The following is a 14,580-nucleotide window of genomic DNA, read 5'->3' as shown; positions in this document are numbered from 1 at the left end:
CATGGAACAGCTGAGCAGCCAATTGTCCTATTACTTTTGGTCCCTTAAAAAGTGTGAGGCACATATACAAACTGTTGTAACTCCTACACCGTTCACCTGATTTGGATGTAATTACCCTCAAATTAAAGCTGAAAGTCTGCAGTTAAAGCACATCTTGTTTGTTTCATTTCAAATCCATTGTGGTGGTGTATAGTGCCAAAAAGATTAGAATTGTTGTCGATTTTCCAATATTTATGGACCTGACGGTAAATATATACACGATACTACACAAGAGACCCGCCCTGTAGCAGTAAATCTGCTATGGGGTGGACTTGAAGTGGTTAAATAAATTTCTACAAGGGTTTGTATTTATATTTGTACAAATTGTACAACAATCCATTGCTCCATTAGAAAAATGTATTTTCACTCTCTGTCCTAGTGAAAATAGTTTTACCACACGGGGTTAAAGACAGAAACAAAAATCTGACAGAGGATCTACTGTATGCTTCATTTATTCTAAAAAAAAATCTCTTCAGTGTTCCCCTCTCTTATATAGACCCAGACAGCAGTAAAAAACCAGGGGGGTACAAACACTTCTCCCTTCTCCACTCTATCCCACTCTAAGTAAAGTTTTTTCATTAAAGGCCACTTAAGATGCCTTAAAGTGATTGTAAAGGCAGAAGATTTGTTATCTTAATGCATTATTTGCATTAAGATAAAAAGCCTTCTGTGTGCAGCATCTCCCCCCCAGCCCCCCTTATACTTACCTTTGGTCCCTCTAGATCCAGCAATGTTGTAGGAATGTCTCGCTTGCCTGGGACTCCCCTCCTCATTGACTCAGACAGCAGCACGGTGCCATTGGCTCCCGCTGCTGTCAATCATAGTCAGTCAGCTAATGAGGAGAGAAATGGGGCTGGGCCGGGCCGAGGCTCCATGTCTGAATGGACACTCGGCTCGGGTGCCCCCATAGCAACCTGCTTGCTGTGGGGACACTCAACAGGAGGGAGGGGCCAGAAGAGCCAAAGAGGGACCTGAGAAGAGGAGCATCCGGGCTGCTCTGTGCAAATCCACTGCAACAGAGCAAAAAAACTAGACTTTACAATCACTTTAATTGCATGTTCCTGTACATTGAATGTTATTGCAGTTCAGGGTCTTTATCTATAAATATTTTTCTTGCTTGAAGTCACTGCAGCCTCTTGAGCTCAGAGCAGAACAAGCAGAACATATTCTTATCTCCCGACTGAATATTGTCATATAGAGCATTTATTGTATTTAAAGCAAATTTTTGTAACCTAATTCGGGGTCTTGTTCATACAGCCGGTACTCTAAAGTCATATTTTTATTTCTGATGCTGCAATAAAAAGTGACTTGTATTGTATCTTGGAAAACTGGAATTAAATTCTGCTCCATGTATATTACAGGAACTTTGATGTTCCAAAGTCTGAGTTTTCTAGTGAAGAATTACCATTTGGCATTGCTGACAGTAATAGGAAACTGGCTCATGATTTCTGCACCGAATTTTAAGTCACCATTTGGATTATGTTGTTGAAAAATGTCTATATTAGATGATTTAGATGTCATAAAACAAGTCTGACAACAAATCAAGGAGGTGATTGTGACTTATTTATTTATATTTTCTTTTTTATTTATTTATCACATCATAAAAATATTGCAATGGAGAATCAGACAATACTGAATGAATTTGTTTTCTCTGGACTGTCTGACCTTCCGGCTCTTCAGCTCCCTCTGTTTCTCTTCTTCCTTCTCATCTACCTTCTGACAATAATCTGGAATTTGCTGATCATCTCCCTCATAGTCACCAACTCTCACCTCCATGTTCCTATGTATTTCTTCCTTGGGAACCTGGCCGGTTTGGATCTCTGTTGTTCCTCAGTCACCGCCCCACGAATGTTATTTGACCTTCACACCAAGAGAAAAAAGATTACCACCATGGAATGTATAACCCAAGTCTTCTTCTTTATGTTCTTTGTTGACGCTGAGGCTTTTCTGTTGTCTGTCATGTCCTATGATCGATATACTGCTATATGTCAGCCGTTACATTACATACAGATCATGAATTCAAAACGCTGCGTACAGTTGGTATCCATTGTGTGGTTTCTTGGTTTTTCCCATTCTCTAGTTCACACACTTTGTATCTTGAAATTAACTTTTTGTGGATCAGGCATTATAAAAAGTTTTTTCTGTGACCTTCCCCAGTTGTTTCAGATCTCCTGTAGTGACGTCTACATCAACATTTTACTTGTCTTTCTCTTAGGTGGCATCCTTGGAGCTGGATCTGTGATACTGACCATTCTGCCCTATGTCTATATATTCAAAACTGTCCTGAAAATACAAGTTAAAGGTCAAAAGAGTAAAGTTTTCTCTACTTGTACCTCCCACCTGATAGTGGTCTTCCTATTTTATTGCTCCATTATGTTTAATTATTTTCACCCAAGGACAAATAATCATTTTGCTGCTGACAAAGTGTTGTCCATCTTTTACACCATTATTTTTCCTCTTTCCAATCCTCTGATCTACAGTCTGAGGAACCAGGATATCAGGACAGCATTTACAAAGGTTTTTCCTTTTAAGAAAATATTCCACCTTCCAACCAAAATACAGAATTCACATTAATTAAACCCTCGTTTGAAGGAAATTGGAAAGCTATAGAAGTAATATTTTATTATTTATTACAGGTATTTATACAGTGCTGACAATTTGCACAGGGCTTTACATTGAAAACTATATTACTAAAAGTATTGGGACGCCTGCCTTTACATGCACATGGACTTTAATGGCATCTCAGTCTTAGTCTGTAGGGTTCAATATTGAGTTGCCCCCCCCCCCCCCCCCTTGCAGCTATGATAGCTTCAACTCTTCTGGGAAGGCTGTCCACAAGTTTTAGGAGCGTGTCTATGGGAATGTTTGACCAGTCTTCAAGAAGTACATTTATGAGGTCAGGACGAGAAGGCCTAGCTCGTGTTCTATCGGGTTGAGGTTAGGTGCAGGCCAGTCCAGTTTCTCCACCCCAAACTCGCACATCCATGTCTTTATGGACCTTGCTTTGTCCAGATCATATGGTGAAGGGGGGATTATGGTGTGGGGTTGCTTTTGAGGGGTTGGGCTTGGCCCCCTAGTTCTAGTGAAAGGAACTTCTAAAGCGTCAGCGTACCAAGAAATTTTGGACTATTTCATGCTCCCACCTTTGTGGGAACAGTTTGGGGATGGCCCCTTCCTGTTACAACATGACTGCACTGCAGTGCACAAACAAGGTACATAAAGACATGGATGAGCAAGTTTGGGGAGAGGAAGTTGACTGGCCTGCACACAGTCCTCACCCCAACCCAAAACATTCCCATAAACACACTCCTAAACCTTGTGGACAGCCTTCCCAGAAGAGTTGAAGCTGTTATAGCTGCAAAGGGTGGGCTAACGCAATATTGATCCCTATGAACTAAGACTGGGATGCCATTAAAGTTCATATGCATATAAAGGAAGGCGTCTCAATAATTTTGGTAATGTAGTGTATATTCACATTAGTCCCTGAACTTAAAAAGATTACATGTACATAGATAAGACAAAAATTGGGTTTGACTTTACATGTATCATGTAGAGTTTTTAAGAAATGCACAAATCGAGGAAATTTAAAAGGAGAATGTACACAATTTTATTTAACATATATACATGAAAAAATTAAAACATTGAAAAATAAACAACTTTAAAAGCTCTGTTACAGTATAACTTATCCAGGGTATTAATATCCTGGCTGAGAACTCCAAAAATGAAAAGTCACCCTACGCATTTCGTGGATGACCCGCTTCATCAGGGTCTCGGATTATAGGATAATCTTTACATATATATGTATACACTGTTCACCTGTAAAATATTGATAACAAACTTTCATTGAGGTTTAGCCTGGTGATCCCGTGGGGATTAGCTATGTGTCTCACTGGCTAAGGAAGTGAGAGACAATACCATCCAGATGCTTAACTTGGTCCACTATGCTAATAAAACAAACACTCCCTGAATCTTTCTGAGTACTGACGCAGAAAAGGCCTTTGATAGGATAAATTGGACCTTTATGTTCGCAGTTCTGAGGCACATGGGTCTGGGAGACCATATGCTTCAGCGGATTGCCAAGGTGTATTCTACTCCACATGCCTTGGTTAAAGCAAACAGAGATTTTTCAAAGCCTTTTTCTATCTCAAATGGTACCCTCCAGGGCTGCCCCCTTTCGCCATTACTATTTTCTCTCTCGATAGAGCCATTACTGAATAAAATTAGGCAAAATCCTGACATCTCGGGGTTACAAGTAGGAGACCATAATTATAAAGTATCAGCCTATGCAGATGACCTGCTTTTTTTCCATGCCTAACCCACAAGTTTCAGTGCCTAACCTTATGAAGAAAATTGAAAGCTACTGAGCTTTATCAAACCTAAAAATAAATTACACCAAATCTGAAGATATGGAAGTTGCATTGTCCTTTTCGGTTGCACTATACAACTTAACTTTAATTTTAAATGGATGTCTTTGGCATTAAAGTACTTTGGCACCTATATACCATCAAATTTAGCCAATACTTTTGCGGCACATTTTCCATCTTTATTTAACTCAGTATGATCCTTATTGCAAAAATGGCACCAAGGCTTACACTCCTGGTTCGGCCAATGTAATATCATCAAAATGAGTATCTTGCCAAGATTTTGGTACCTCTTTCAGGCAATACCTATTTCCATTCCCGCTGCCTTTTTTTTGTCAAACCCGTGCCTTTTTTACTAAATTTATATGGGCGAATAAACGACCAAGGATTAGTAGATGTCTCCTGACGTTACCCAACTGCGTTGGTGGAGTAGCTGTTCCGGATGCATTTAAATATTATCAAGCTGCCCATCTGGGCAGAATGATTGATTGGTGCAGACACAGAGATTTTAAACTCTGGATGGACATAGATCAACAGTTTAGTCCCATACCTTTGTGTAAGGCGTCCTGGTGCTACGCAGCCCTACCTGCCTCTCTTAAAATACATCCCATTATAGGCCCTACACTGCGAATTGGCTTTAGGGTTTGTCGGAATCCTAAGTTTTCTTCCATACAATCACCGTTGTTCCCCATTCTAGGGAACCCTGGTTTTCTTCCAGGCATAGAACTGGGCGCGTTTCACAGTCTTTTAGAGAAGGGCTGTTTTCAGACCTCACACTTTTTGACTTCTGAGACTTGGCCCACGGTGGCTTTAATGACACAACTGGGGGGCAGGTATGAAATAAACTTCTGGCAGGCGTTGCAGTTACGCCATCTTTGGGACCACTAATGAACTATTGATGTCAACAAACAACATTTGAATCATACTGTAATGAAAAAGGAACCTCTTTCTCACACTATTTCTAAGATGTATGTCTTGTTAATTGCTCCTTCAGATGACTTTTTGATCCCGGGTCTAAGTAAATGGGAAAGAGATCTCATTAAGACCTTTACACCAGCCCAGCTTCAGAACATTATCCACCTCTCGTTGAACTCATCTATTTGTGAGCAAATTCAGGAATCTAATTATAAATTATTGATGCGCAGGTATTATAGTCCGTCAACTCTTCAACTCTGCAAATTTTCTCCAGAGGCCTCAGATCGCTGTTGGGGATGCAGAGAGGAACTTTTGGTCTTGCCCAAAGATTAGACAGTATTGGTTGGAAGTACAGAGGATAGCTCAAAAATTTACAGATTACCCTATACCAGAGGATCCCACTTTTTTTTGCTCCACTGTTCACAAATTCCGCTTCAGAAATATAAAAAATCTGTGCTATATCACTTGGTCAATGCCACCAAAGCCTGTATTACCCTTTGTTGGAGGGACTCTAAACCCCCCTCCATCACTAGGTGGCTTAATAAGGTCAGAAGTATTGGTGCTATGGAGGACCTAGTGCTTTCCTCTCAAGACAGAAAAGAACAATATACTAAAACATGGTCATCTTGCGATCTGTTTGTATACTCAGAAGAGGGGAGAAGGTTACTAGAGAGCTGTTCGGGGAGTGAGTCTGCCCCCCTTGTGAATCTATCAATACGCGCAGGTAATCCACCCCCTCTGGAAATGGTTTTGTGTCCCTTCCCCCCTTTTTTTTTTTTATTTAATTATTTATTTATTTATTTTACATTTTTTTTTTGAGATAATGAGGGAAGGTAAAATAAGGATGAAGGGTGAATTGAAAAGTCAATTTGGATAAATCCTGATGCATTAGTGGTAGTTGCCTTCTAAAAGAGGAAGACAAGAAGGAGCTTTATTGAGACTGGAACATTATGTATTTTGTTGTGGAATATTAAGCTATCCTGAAGTGTATCGGAATTTTTTGGAACTTGATGTCTGAATGGATTCTCAGCCCTTTTGTATAAATAAAGAATTTAATTAAGACACCAAAAAAAAATAAAAAAAAAGTAAAAAAAGTAATTTTTGTGAGAATAAAATGTATACATTTTGTTCTATAATTTGTCCTGCTTAAAATGACTATTTTTCCTGGTACAAAGCATGGCAAGGTTATTGTATGCAAAAAAGTGACAAACACAACACGTAAAAACATGAATGGTAAAAAAAATGGAAATAAACTAAAAATATTAGCTAAGGGGAGAAGGAGAGAAAGCTATTTGGTTTGATTAGGGTTATCTGTGGATTAATATAGTGTTCAAAATAAATTAATTTGTGTCCCTGGGCTCTTTCTCACATATCTTCTGGGACTGTGGAAAAATATTACAAATATGGAAACATTTTGAAAACTTCACCTCCAGCATCTCAGGCATTCACCTCCAGCATCTCAGGCATTCAGATATCCCTCACACTATCCAATTGTTTATTATTCACACCTATTTTAGGTATCTCCATCATATGAGACTTATCCACACTATTTGTGTTTCTATACATTGGCTGATTGCCTTTCACTGGAAATCACCAACTGCTCTACTTGTACAACTAAAAATGAGAATAAATAATATAATCCTTATGAAAAAATTATATCATATATTATATAATACCATGCACATATACAAAGATGGAACCCTGGATTGACGTATTATTTAGCTCCTTGAATAACTAACTGTACTCAAGTGACTTATCATTTTCAACTGTACTTTATTGATTCCTCTATAGATGTTTTATATGTTGCTATTGTCATATCAACAGCTGACTTTCTTTCGAATAGTTTGTATCTTGATCATATCTTGCAGAATACCTTTTAAGATGCATTTTTCTAAAATGTTGTTACTCATTGTACCATCACTTTATACCAAATAAAAAAGATTGCAAACAAAAAATAAATAAATACATTTGTAAGGTTTTTTTTTTAAGTAATGTCATATGTGGATCAAATGTCACTCCTTTGATCTACATATGATTGAAATAGTATATACATTGAAACAATACTTTTGTATTTAATGAATTACTCAATGACATTTGAGGGGAAGATTTACTAAAACTGGAACACTCAGAATCTGGTGCAGCTGTACATGGTAGCCAATCAGCTTCTGACTTCAGATTGTTCACTAAAGTTTTGACAATAAAACATGGAAGCTGATGGGTTTCTATGTAGAGTTGCACCAGATTTTGCACTCTCCAGTTTTAGTAAATCAACCCACAACCATGTCATTTTACACAGCAGCAGCTGCATTTGATAGTTTTATATTTTGTTCCTGATGTTTCACTAAAAGCAAGTAATAGTGACAGGGAAAGATGCACAAGGAGAGAGGGACAAGACATAAGAAATGTGTCCAAAGGGGGCGTGGCCTGGACGGAGACCGAGATGGCAGCATAAGTCGGTAGCTCCTGCAGCCAGGAGATCGAATTTTGCCTCAAAGGGTGCCTACACCTCAGAACTAGCATGAGCAGATCCACCCGGAGCTCCTCTGCATCCCGATCAGTAGGGATGGGCTGGCTGTTCGAGTCGAACATGAGTTTGACTCGAACAATGGATGTTCGCCCGTTCGCTGAATAGCGAACAATTTGGGGTGTTCGTGGCAAATTCGAAAGCCGTGGAACACCCTTTAAAAGTCTATGGGAGAAATCAAAAGTGCTAATTTTAAAGGTTAATATGCAAGTTATTGTCATAAAAAGGGTTTGGGGACCCAGGTCCTGCCGCAGGGGACATGTATCAATGCAAAAAAAAAGTTTTAAAAATGGAAGTTTTTTCAGGAGCAGTGATTTTAATAATGCTTAAAGTGAAACAATAAAAGTGTAATATTCCTTTAAATTTCGTATCTGGGGGGTGTCTATAGTATGCCTGTAAAGTGGCGCATGTTTCCCGTGTTTAGAACAGTCTGACAGCAAAATGACATTTCTAAAGGAAAAAAAGTAATTTAAAACTACTCGCAGCTAAAATGGATTGTTGGGTCTCTTGTCAGGCCCTTCAAGTCTGGTATGGATATTAAGGGGAACCCTGCAACAAAATTATAAAAAAAAACAGCGTGGGGGTCCCCCTCAAAATCCATACCAGACCCTTCAGGTCTGGTATAGATTTTAAGGGGAACCCTGCGCCAAAATAAAAATAAAATGGCGTGGGGTCCCCCCAAAAATCCATACCAGACCCTTGTCTGAGCAGGCAACCTGGCAGGCCGCAGGAAAAGAGGGGGGACGAGAGCGCCCCCCTCCTGAACCATACCAGGTCACATGCCCTCAACATGGGGAGGATGTCTCCATGTTGATGGGGACAAGGGCCTCATCCCCACAACCCTTGCCCGGTGGTTGTGGGGGTATGCGGGTGGGGGGCTTATTGGAATCTGGAAGCCCACTTTACCAAGGGGACCCCCAGATCCCCCCAACCCTGTGTGAATTGTACCCCTACCATTTCACAAAAAAAGTGTCAAAAATGTTAAAAAAGACAATAGCCTGTATTAATGTCTTCTTCTTTCCCCGCTGCTTCTTCCATCTTCTTCTGATCTTCCTTCGGTTTTCTTCTTGTTCTTCTTCCTCTATCTTCCTCTGCTTGTTCCTCCGGTCTTCTCTTCCGGCATCTTCCTTAGCTTCTTCTTCCCCGCTTCGCTCTCCAGATGATCCGCCTCAATGGGAGTCTCCCACTGTGTGACGCTTCTGTTCTTCTGACTGCTCCTATATAACTGAGGGCGGAGCCACCCGGTGACCCTGCCCCCCTCTGATGCACAGGGACTTCCCTATGGCTTTCCCCATGGAGTCAGAGGTGGGCGGGGTCACGCTTTTTTTGTTTACACCCCATATTCAGAAGGATAGAATAATGGTAGAAGGTAGAATAATGTGTTTTGGGATTTAATTCTAAGTATGCTCATTGTGTGTGTGTTAGAAATATCTAACTATTTGACAAATGTGTGTAAAAATACATTTTCATTTTCTTTCCTGCATTTTTCAAAAACGTATGGCAAAAATTACTTTTTCAAAAGACTCGTGCCTTTCAGAAAATACCCTGGATTGTGTTTGTTTTCCAAAATGAGGTCATTGTGTGAGTGTTTTCACCATCCTAGTGCTTCAGGGCCTCCAAATATGTGATAGGTAGTCAGGAAATTAGATGTTAATAGTGAAATAGGTTTTAGGGACTTTAAATGAAGGTATAACCTGGTAAAGCTTCACTCAAAGTCCCGCCCCCTTGCTCTCTCCCCTCTAAGAAATTAGATGTGTAATTTATTCTCCTTGAAAGCCTAAAGGTGCTCATTGGTTGTTGGGCCCCTCTATGCATCTAGGCTGTGAAAAAGCCTCATACATGAGGTATCTCCATATTTGGGAAGCATAGCATAGTATGTGTTTTGGGGTGTAATTATAAGTACCGTATGCCAGTGCTGTGTGTAAGACATAACTTGTTAAATAGACAACTTTGTGAGGAAAAAAAACACATTTTATTTAATGTCTTCCTTCTTTATTAATTTCAAATCTCACAATGCCTCTTCCTGAATACCTTTGGCTGTCCAATTTCCAAAAAGGGGTCATTTGTGGGGTATTTGTACTGTTCTGACATTTTAGGGCCTCAAGAAGTGAGATAAGTAGTCAGTGCATCAGGACTGATCAATTTTTAAATAAATAAATATATATATGTATATATATATATATATATATATATATATATATATATATATGTACCTTAGTTTGTAGACTATATTACTTTCACACAGACTAAATAATACATACTGATTTGGATATTTTACCAAAGAAAAGTAGCAGAATACATTTTGGCCTACATTTATGAAGAAAGATTACTTATTTGCAAAATTTTACAACAGAAATGTTGAGGTATGTTAGGTATTTTTTCATTTATGTAATAAAAAATAAAGTGTGATTATATACCACCAAAAAAGCACTGTCTCAAAGTAAATTATAAAATTTCATTTGTGTACAGTGTTGCATGGCTGAGTAATTGTCATTCAAAGTGTGACAGTGCTGCAATCTGGAAAATGGCCTGTGGAGGAAGGGGGTGAAAGCATCTGATTTTGAAGTGGTTAAAAACTGAGTTTTGGTGTTTTAGGGTTGGTATTTTTTTTTTTTATTCCTTCCGATCTTTTATTGTTTTTGATTTGTTAGGGTCTTTTAATTTTTTTGTTTCCAGGGTCAGCAGCAGCAGTAGCAGTTTGAAGTTGTTGGAGATACAGCAAAAGTTACCCTTTGTTTAAAGTGGAGTCCCACAAACTATTGTAGTCCAGCTTAGTCCTATAGAGCACCACAGTGTCAAGTGTTCCAAAGCACCACATGTCCTATACAGCTCTTCCCATAGCTGTAAATAAAACTAGGGAAAAACCCCTAACAACTTATCCATTTTTCTCTTGGTGTCAGGAAAAATTGTATGAATCTGGCAACAAAGGCACAAGCTCAGTTGAACAATCAGCACCACATCCCCATTTAACAGACATGCAAAAATAGAAAAGAGTGCAGACTTTATAGGTGCTGAAATCCCCTCTCAGAATAATTATCCATACACAATCATGGGTTAAAGTGGTTGTAAACCCACTTTGAAAAAAAAAACCTAACACCTGCAAGACAAAGGCATAATGAGCTAGTATGCATACCATACTAGCTCATTATGTAATACTCACATGAGATCGAAGCCCTCGCTGCGGTGCACGCACACAGCACCAGCCGGCAACATCACTCCCGGGGTTACTTCTGGGTATCGCAGGCTCCGGCACTGTGATTGGCCAGAGCCGCGATTACGTCACTCCCACGCATGCGCGCAGGAGCCACCGGTAACGGCACACTCACTGAAGCAAATGGCACATACGTGCCATTGCTTCAGTACGCGTGTGCTGATGACATCGGCACATGCAAATACATTGGGTATCTCCTAAACTGTGCAGGTTTAGGAGATATCCAGGGTAGCTACAGGTAAGCCTTATTATAGGCTTACCTGTAGCAAAAAGTGGTCTGTAGGGTTTACAACCACTTTAAAAAGAATAATAAAAGTGTGTCTAATATTCATGATAGACACCAAAACTTGATAGAACTTGAAGTGATTCATGCTGATAGCAGAGGAAGGAGGCAGCAGACAGAAATGACACGCAGTGCTCTTAATTGAGACAAGTAAACACTATAGAGGGGTATGCTTTGTTCATATTTCATGACTGAGGTTTACAAACACTTTAAATATCTACCTTTATTTAAAAGTCAGGTTCATATCCTTGTCTACTTTATTTCTTTCTTTTTTTTTAATAACTTTTTATAATTAACACTTTTTATTATTTTTTTCTAAAAGAAAATCAACAAACAGTAGACATTACACAGGGGTGACATCAGGCAAATACATGAGGCAAGTATAGAGAAAACAGAAATTAAGGAAACTCGAAGAATACTGTGTTTCAATGTCAACAAACTTGCAGTTAAGCAGGGCACAACTGTGCTGGTCGACCTAACAATAAAAACAACAGCAGGTATATCCACCCCGTATGAACTTCTAGTAAGAATAACAAGCGGACATCAATCGTTCTGGAGTTGAGACCATGTATTTGCAGAAATCCCTGGAAAGCATCCACAAACAAAGATAGTAAAAAAGATAGTAAAAAAGGGACAGGAAAATAGGAAATCAGATCAGAAGAGTGAATGATCCTGGGCTCTCCACTCCCAGGGGCAGACGATACTTGGTTAAGTGACTGGAAGAAGGTAGAGGAACCATCAAGGGGGGTCCTCCAGTAAATGTCAACACTCCCATACCACCTTATGATTTTCTGCCCTGTCAGAAAGACATGATGTGAGAGATGCCATAAATTCCACATTCACAATCCTTGCATATAGTTCCACAGAGGTAGGTGGGGTTTGTTTTTTCCAGTGAAGCACCACCATGCATCTAGTTCACCAAAAGAATATGGCAGGCTAGCTTCTTAGTAATTTTAGGCGGCCTGGGTGGGAGTCTTCCTAATAGAAGGGTTATGGGAGAGAAAGGGAAGTCCAAGTTATATAGACATTGGAGAAGGTCCTGAACTGTCCACCAATATGGTTCTAGAAGCAAACAGTGCCAGTAAATATGTAACAGGGTGCCTCAACTCCTACGGTACATCCAACAATGATCCAAGGCAGTAGGATATATGACTCAGGGGTGCGAAGGAGTTAGATACCAAAAATAAAGCATTTTATAAGTATTCTCCTTATAAGAGAGTATATATTAGGCTTTTAGCCACTTGGGACCATATCACCCCCTCTTGGGACCTCCTCCTCGATTGCTTGTTTCCAATTATGCATATAACTATGTTTTCCCTAAGGATACTCGTTTGCTACTTTCAAAGTAAAAAACCCATTAAAGTGTGTACTAGGATTACAAATATCAAATATCTAAAATAAAGACCCAGCAAATCAGTTAAAATACAAGCAGCCCTGAGACTAACAATATTGTTGTGTAGTTCTCCTTCAGTGATAGTTCATGGCATGGAGGCAATTCTGGAGAGAGTTTTCCTCAGAGCGCCTTTTAGGTCCCTGTTTCTCAGGCTGTATATAATCGGGTTTAGGAGGGGGGTGACAACTGTGTAAAATAAAGAGACCAATCTACCTGCCAGAGAATCCTTAGTTTTGGGGTCAAAGTAGTTGAAAAAACCCGTCCCATAAAAGATGGAGACCACCATGAGGTGGGAACTGCAGGTGGAGTAAGCTTTCCGTCTTCCTTCCTTCATTTTAATTTTCAGGATGGTATTGAAAATGTAGACATAGGAGAGGAAAGTAACGAAAGAGCTAGTGACTCCAAAAGTTGTTGAGTCAACATATAAAAGTAAATAATTGAGGTAAGTGTCAGAACATGATAGTTGAAGAAGCTGAAATAATTCACAGAACAAGCCAGGAATGATGGTGGTGTGATCCGGGAAAGCCAGTCTCAGTGCCATCAACGTGTGCACAAAACAACAGACAAATCTTAAGAGCCAAGAAAAGAACGCTATCTGAACACACAACCGAATGCTCATCATGGTCGTATAATGCAAAGGATGACAGATGGCAACATAGCGGTCATAGGACATCAAATTAAGTATAAAGAACTCAGTGCTGAAAAACCAGGTGAAGAGGAGGACCTGGGTGATACAAGTTGGGTATGAAATCTGCCTATTTCCAGTAAATGCGTAAAAAAACAAATGAGATGTTGCAATGGAGGAATTGAAGATGTCTAAAACTGAGATGTTTCCTAGAGAAAAATACATGGGGGTTTGCAGGTGAGAGTCTGAGACCACCAAAAAAATTATGAGAACATTCCCAACCAGTGTTGCCACATAGATGAGGAGGATCAGCAGAAATACCGGGATCTGAGAATCTGTGAAGTCTGACAGGCCAAGCAAGATGAATTCGGACTGAGAAGTTTGATTTCCCATCAGAACCAAATAATTCAAGAAGAGAAGGAAAGATAATGTGAGGATTCAGGAAGACATTATTCACCAGACTGTAAAGGATCATTACCACCAAAACATTGAAATTAAAAAAAATACAGTTCACAGATTTTCAATTTTAGATCAATTTTAGTGTTTTGTACTGAATTTAAAAAAAAATGGAGTAATACAATTTCTGTCACATGTGCTTTACTGAAAAAAAGAATCAAAAGAACATGAATATATCAATATGTGAATGTTGGAGCATTTTGCATATTATACCAAAGCCAAGCTACAGCTTAAACATTTTTTTATTAGTGTTCTTTCCAGACTGGTGTCGGGGGGGGGGGGGGGGTAGGGGGGTAAAGCTGTCGACCAAGCTGTAGTTTTGCCATGCTCATGTCTCTCACCTGGACTGTCCCAATTCAACAGCTGTACAGATGCCTCGGTCATGATGCTTTGCTTCACATTTAACTCAGGAAATACCGCCTGCCAAACTCACCCATTGAGTTTAATGGGGCCGTGCTGCATCCGCATGCAATGCATGTAATGGCGGCATGGTGGTGCAACATTAACCACCACAGCCCCGGAAGAATTTACCCCCTTCCTGACCGGGCCATTTTTTGCGATACGGCACTGCTTCGCTTTAACTGACAACTGCGCAGTCATGCGAAGTTGCACCCAAACAAAATTTATGTCCTTTTTTCCCACAAATAGAGCTTTCTTTTGGTGGTATTTGATCACCTCTGCATTTTTTTTATTTTTTGCGCTATAAACAACAAAAGACTGACAATTTTTGAAAAAAACACAATATTTTTAACATTTTGCTATAATAAATATCC

At 39.6% G+C, this 14,580-nt stretch overlaps 2 protein-coding genes across 2 annotated transcripts; one reads left to right on the top strand and one right to left on the bottom strand.

Annotated features, from left to right (window-relative positions):
• Positions 1-1,653: 1,653 nt before the first annotated feature.
• On the top strand, positions 1,654-2,613 carry LOC141147894 (olfactory receptor 5AR1-like). The gene has a single exon (XM_073635056.1). The coding sequence runs from the start codon at positions 1,654-1,656 to the stop codon at positions 2,611-2,613; it is 960 nt and encodes a 319-aa protein (XP_073491157.1).
• Positions 2,614-12,811: 10,198 nt separating this feature from the next.
• Positions 12,812-13,744, bottom strand: LOC141147526 (olfactory receptor 5B12-like). Its single transcript, XM_073634761.1, has one exon. The coding sequence runs from the start codon at positions 13,742-13,744 to the stop codon at positions 12,812-12,814; it is 933 nt and encodes a 310-aa protein (XP_073490862.1).
• Positions 13,745-14,580: the final 836 nt, after the last annotated feature.

The sequence above is a fragment of the Aquarana catesbeiana genome, linkage group LG06 (genome assembly GCF_042186555.1).
Source record: "Aquarana catesbeiana isolate 2022-GZ linkage group LG06, ASM4218655v1, whole genome shotgun sequence".
NCBI classification, from domain to species: Eukaryota; Metazoa; Chordata; class Amphibia; order Anura; family Ranidae; genus Aquarana; species Aquarana catesbeiana.
Note: the sequence above shows the minus strand (reverse complement) of the source record. Positions and strands in the feature narration are given on the sequence as shown.

Bases quoted from the DNA above. Each gene is read 5' to 3' on its own strand.
- LOC141147526 (XM_073634761.1), bottom strand. From the start codon at position 13,744: ATGGGAAATCAAACTTCTCAGTCCGAATTCATCTTGCTTGGCCTGTCA.
- LOC141147894 (XM_073635056.1), top strand. From the start codon at position 1,654: ATGGAGAATCAGACAATACTGAATGAATTTGTTTTCTCTGGACTGTCT.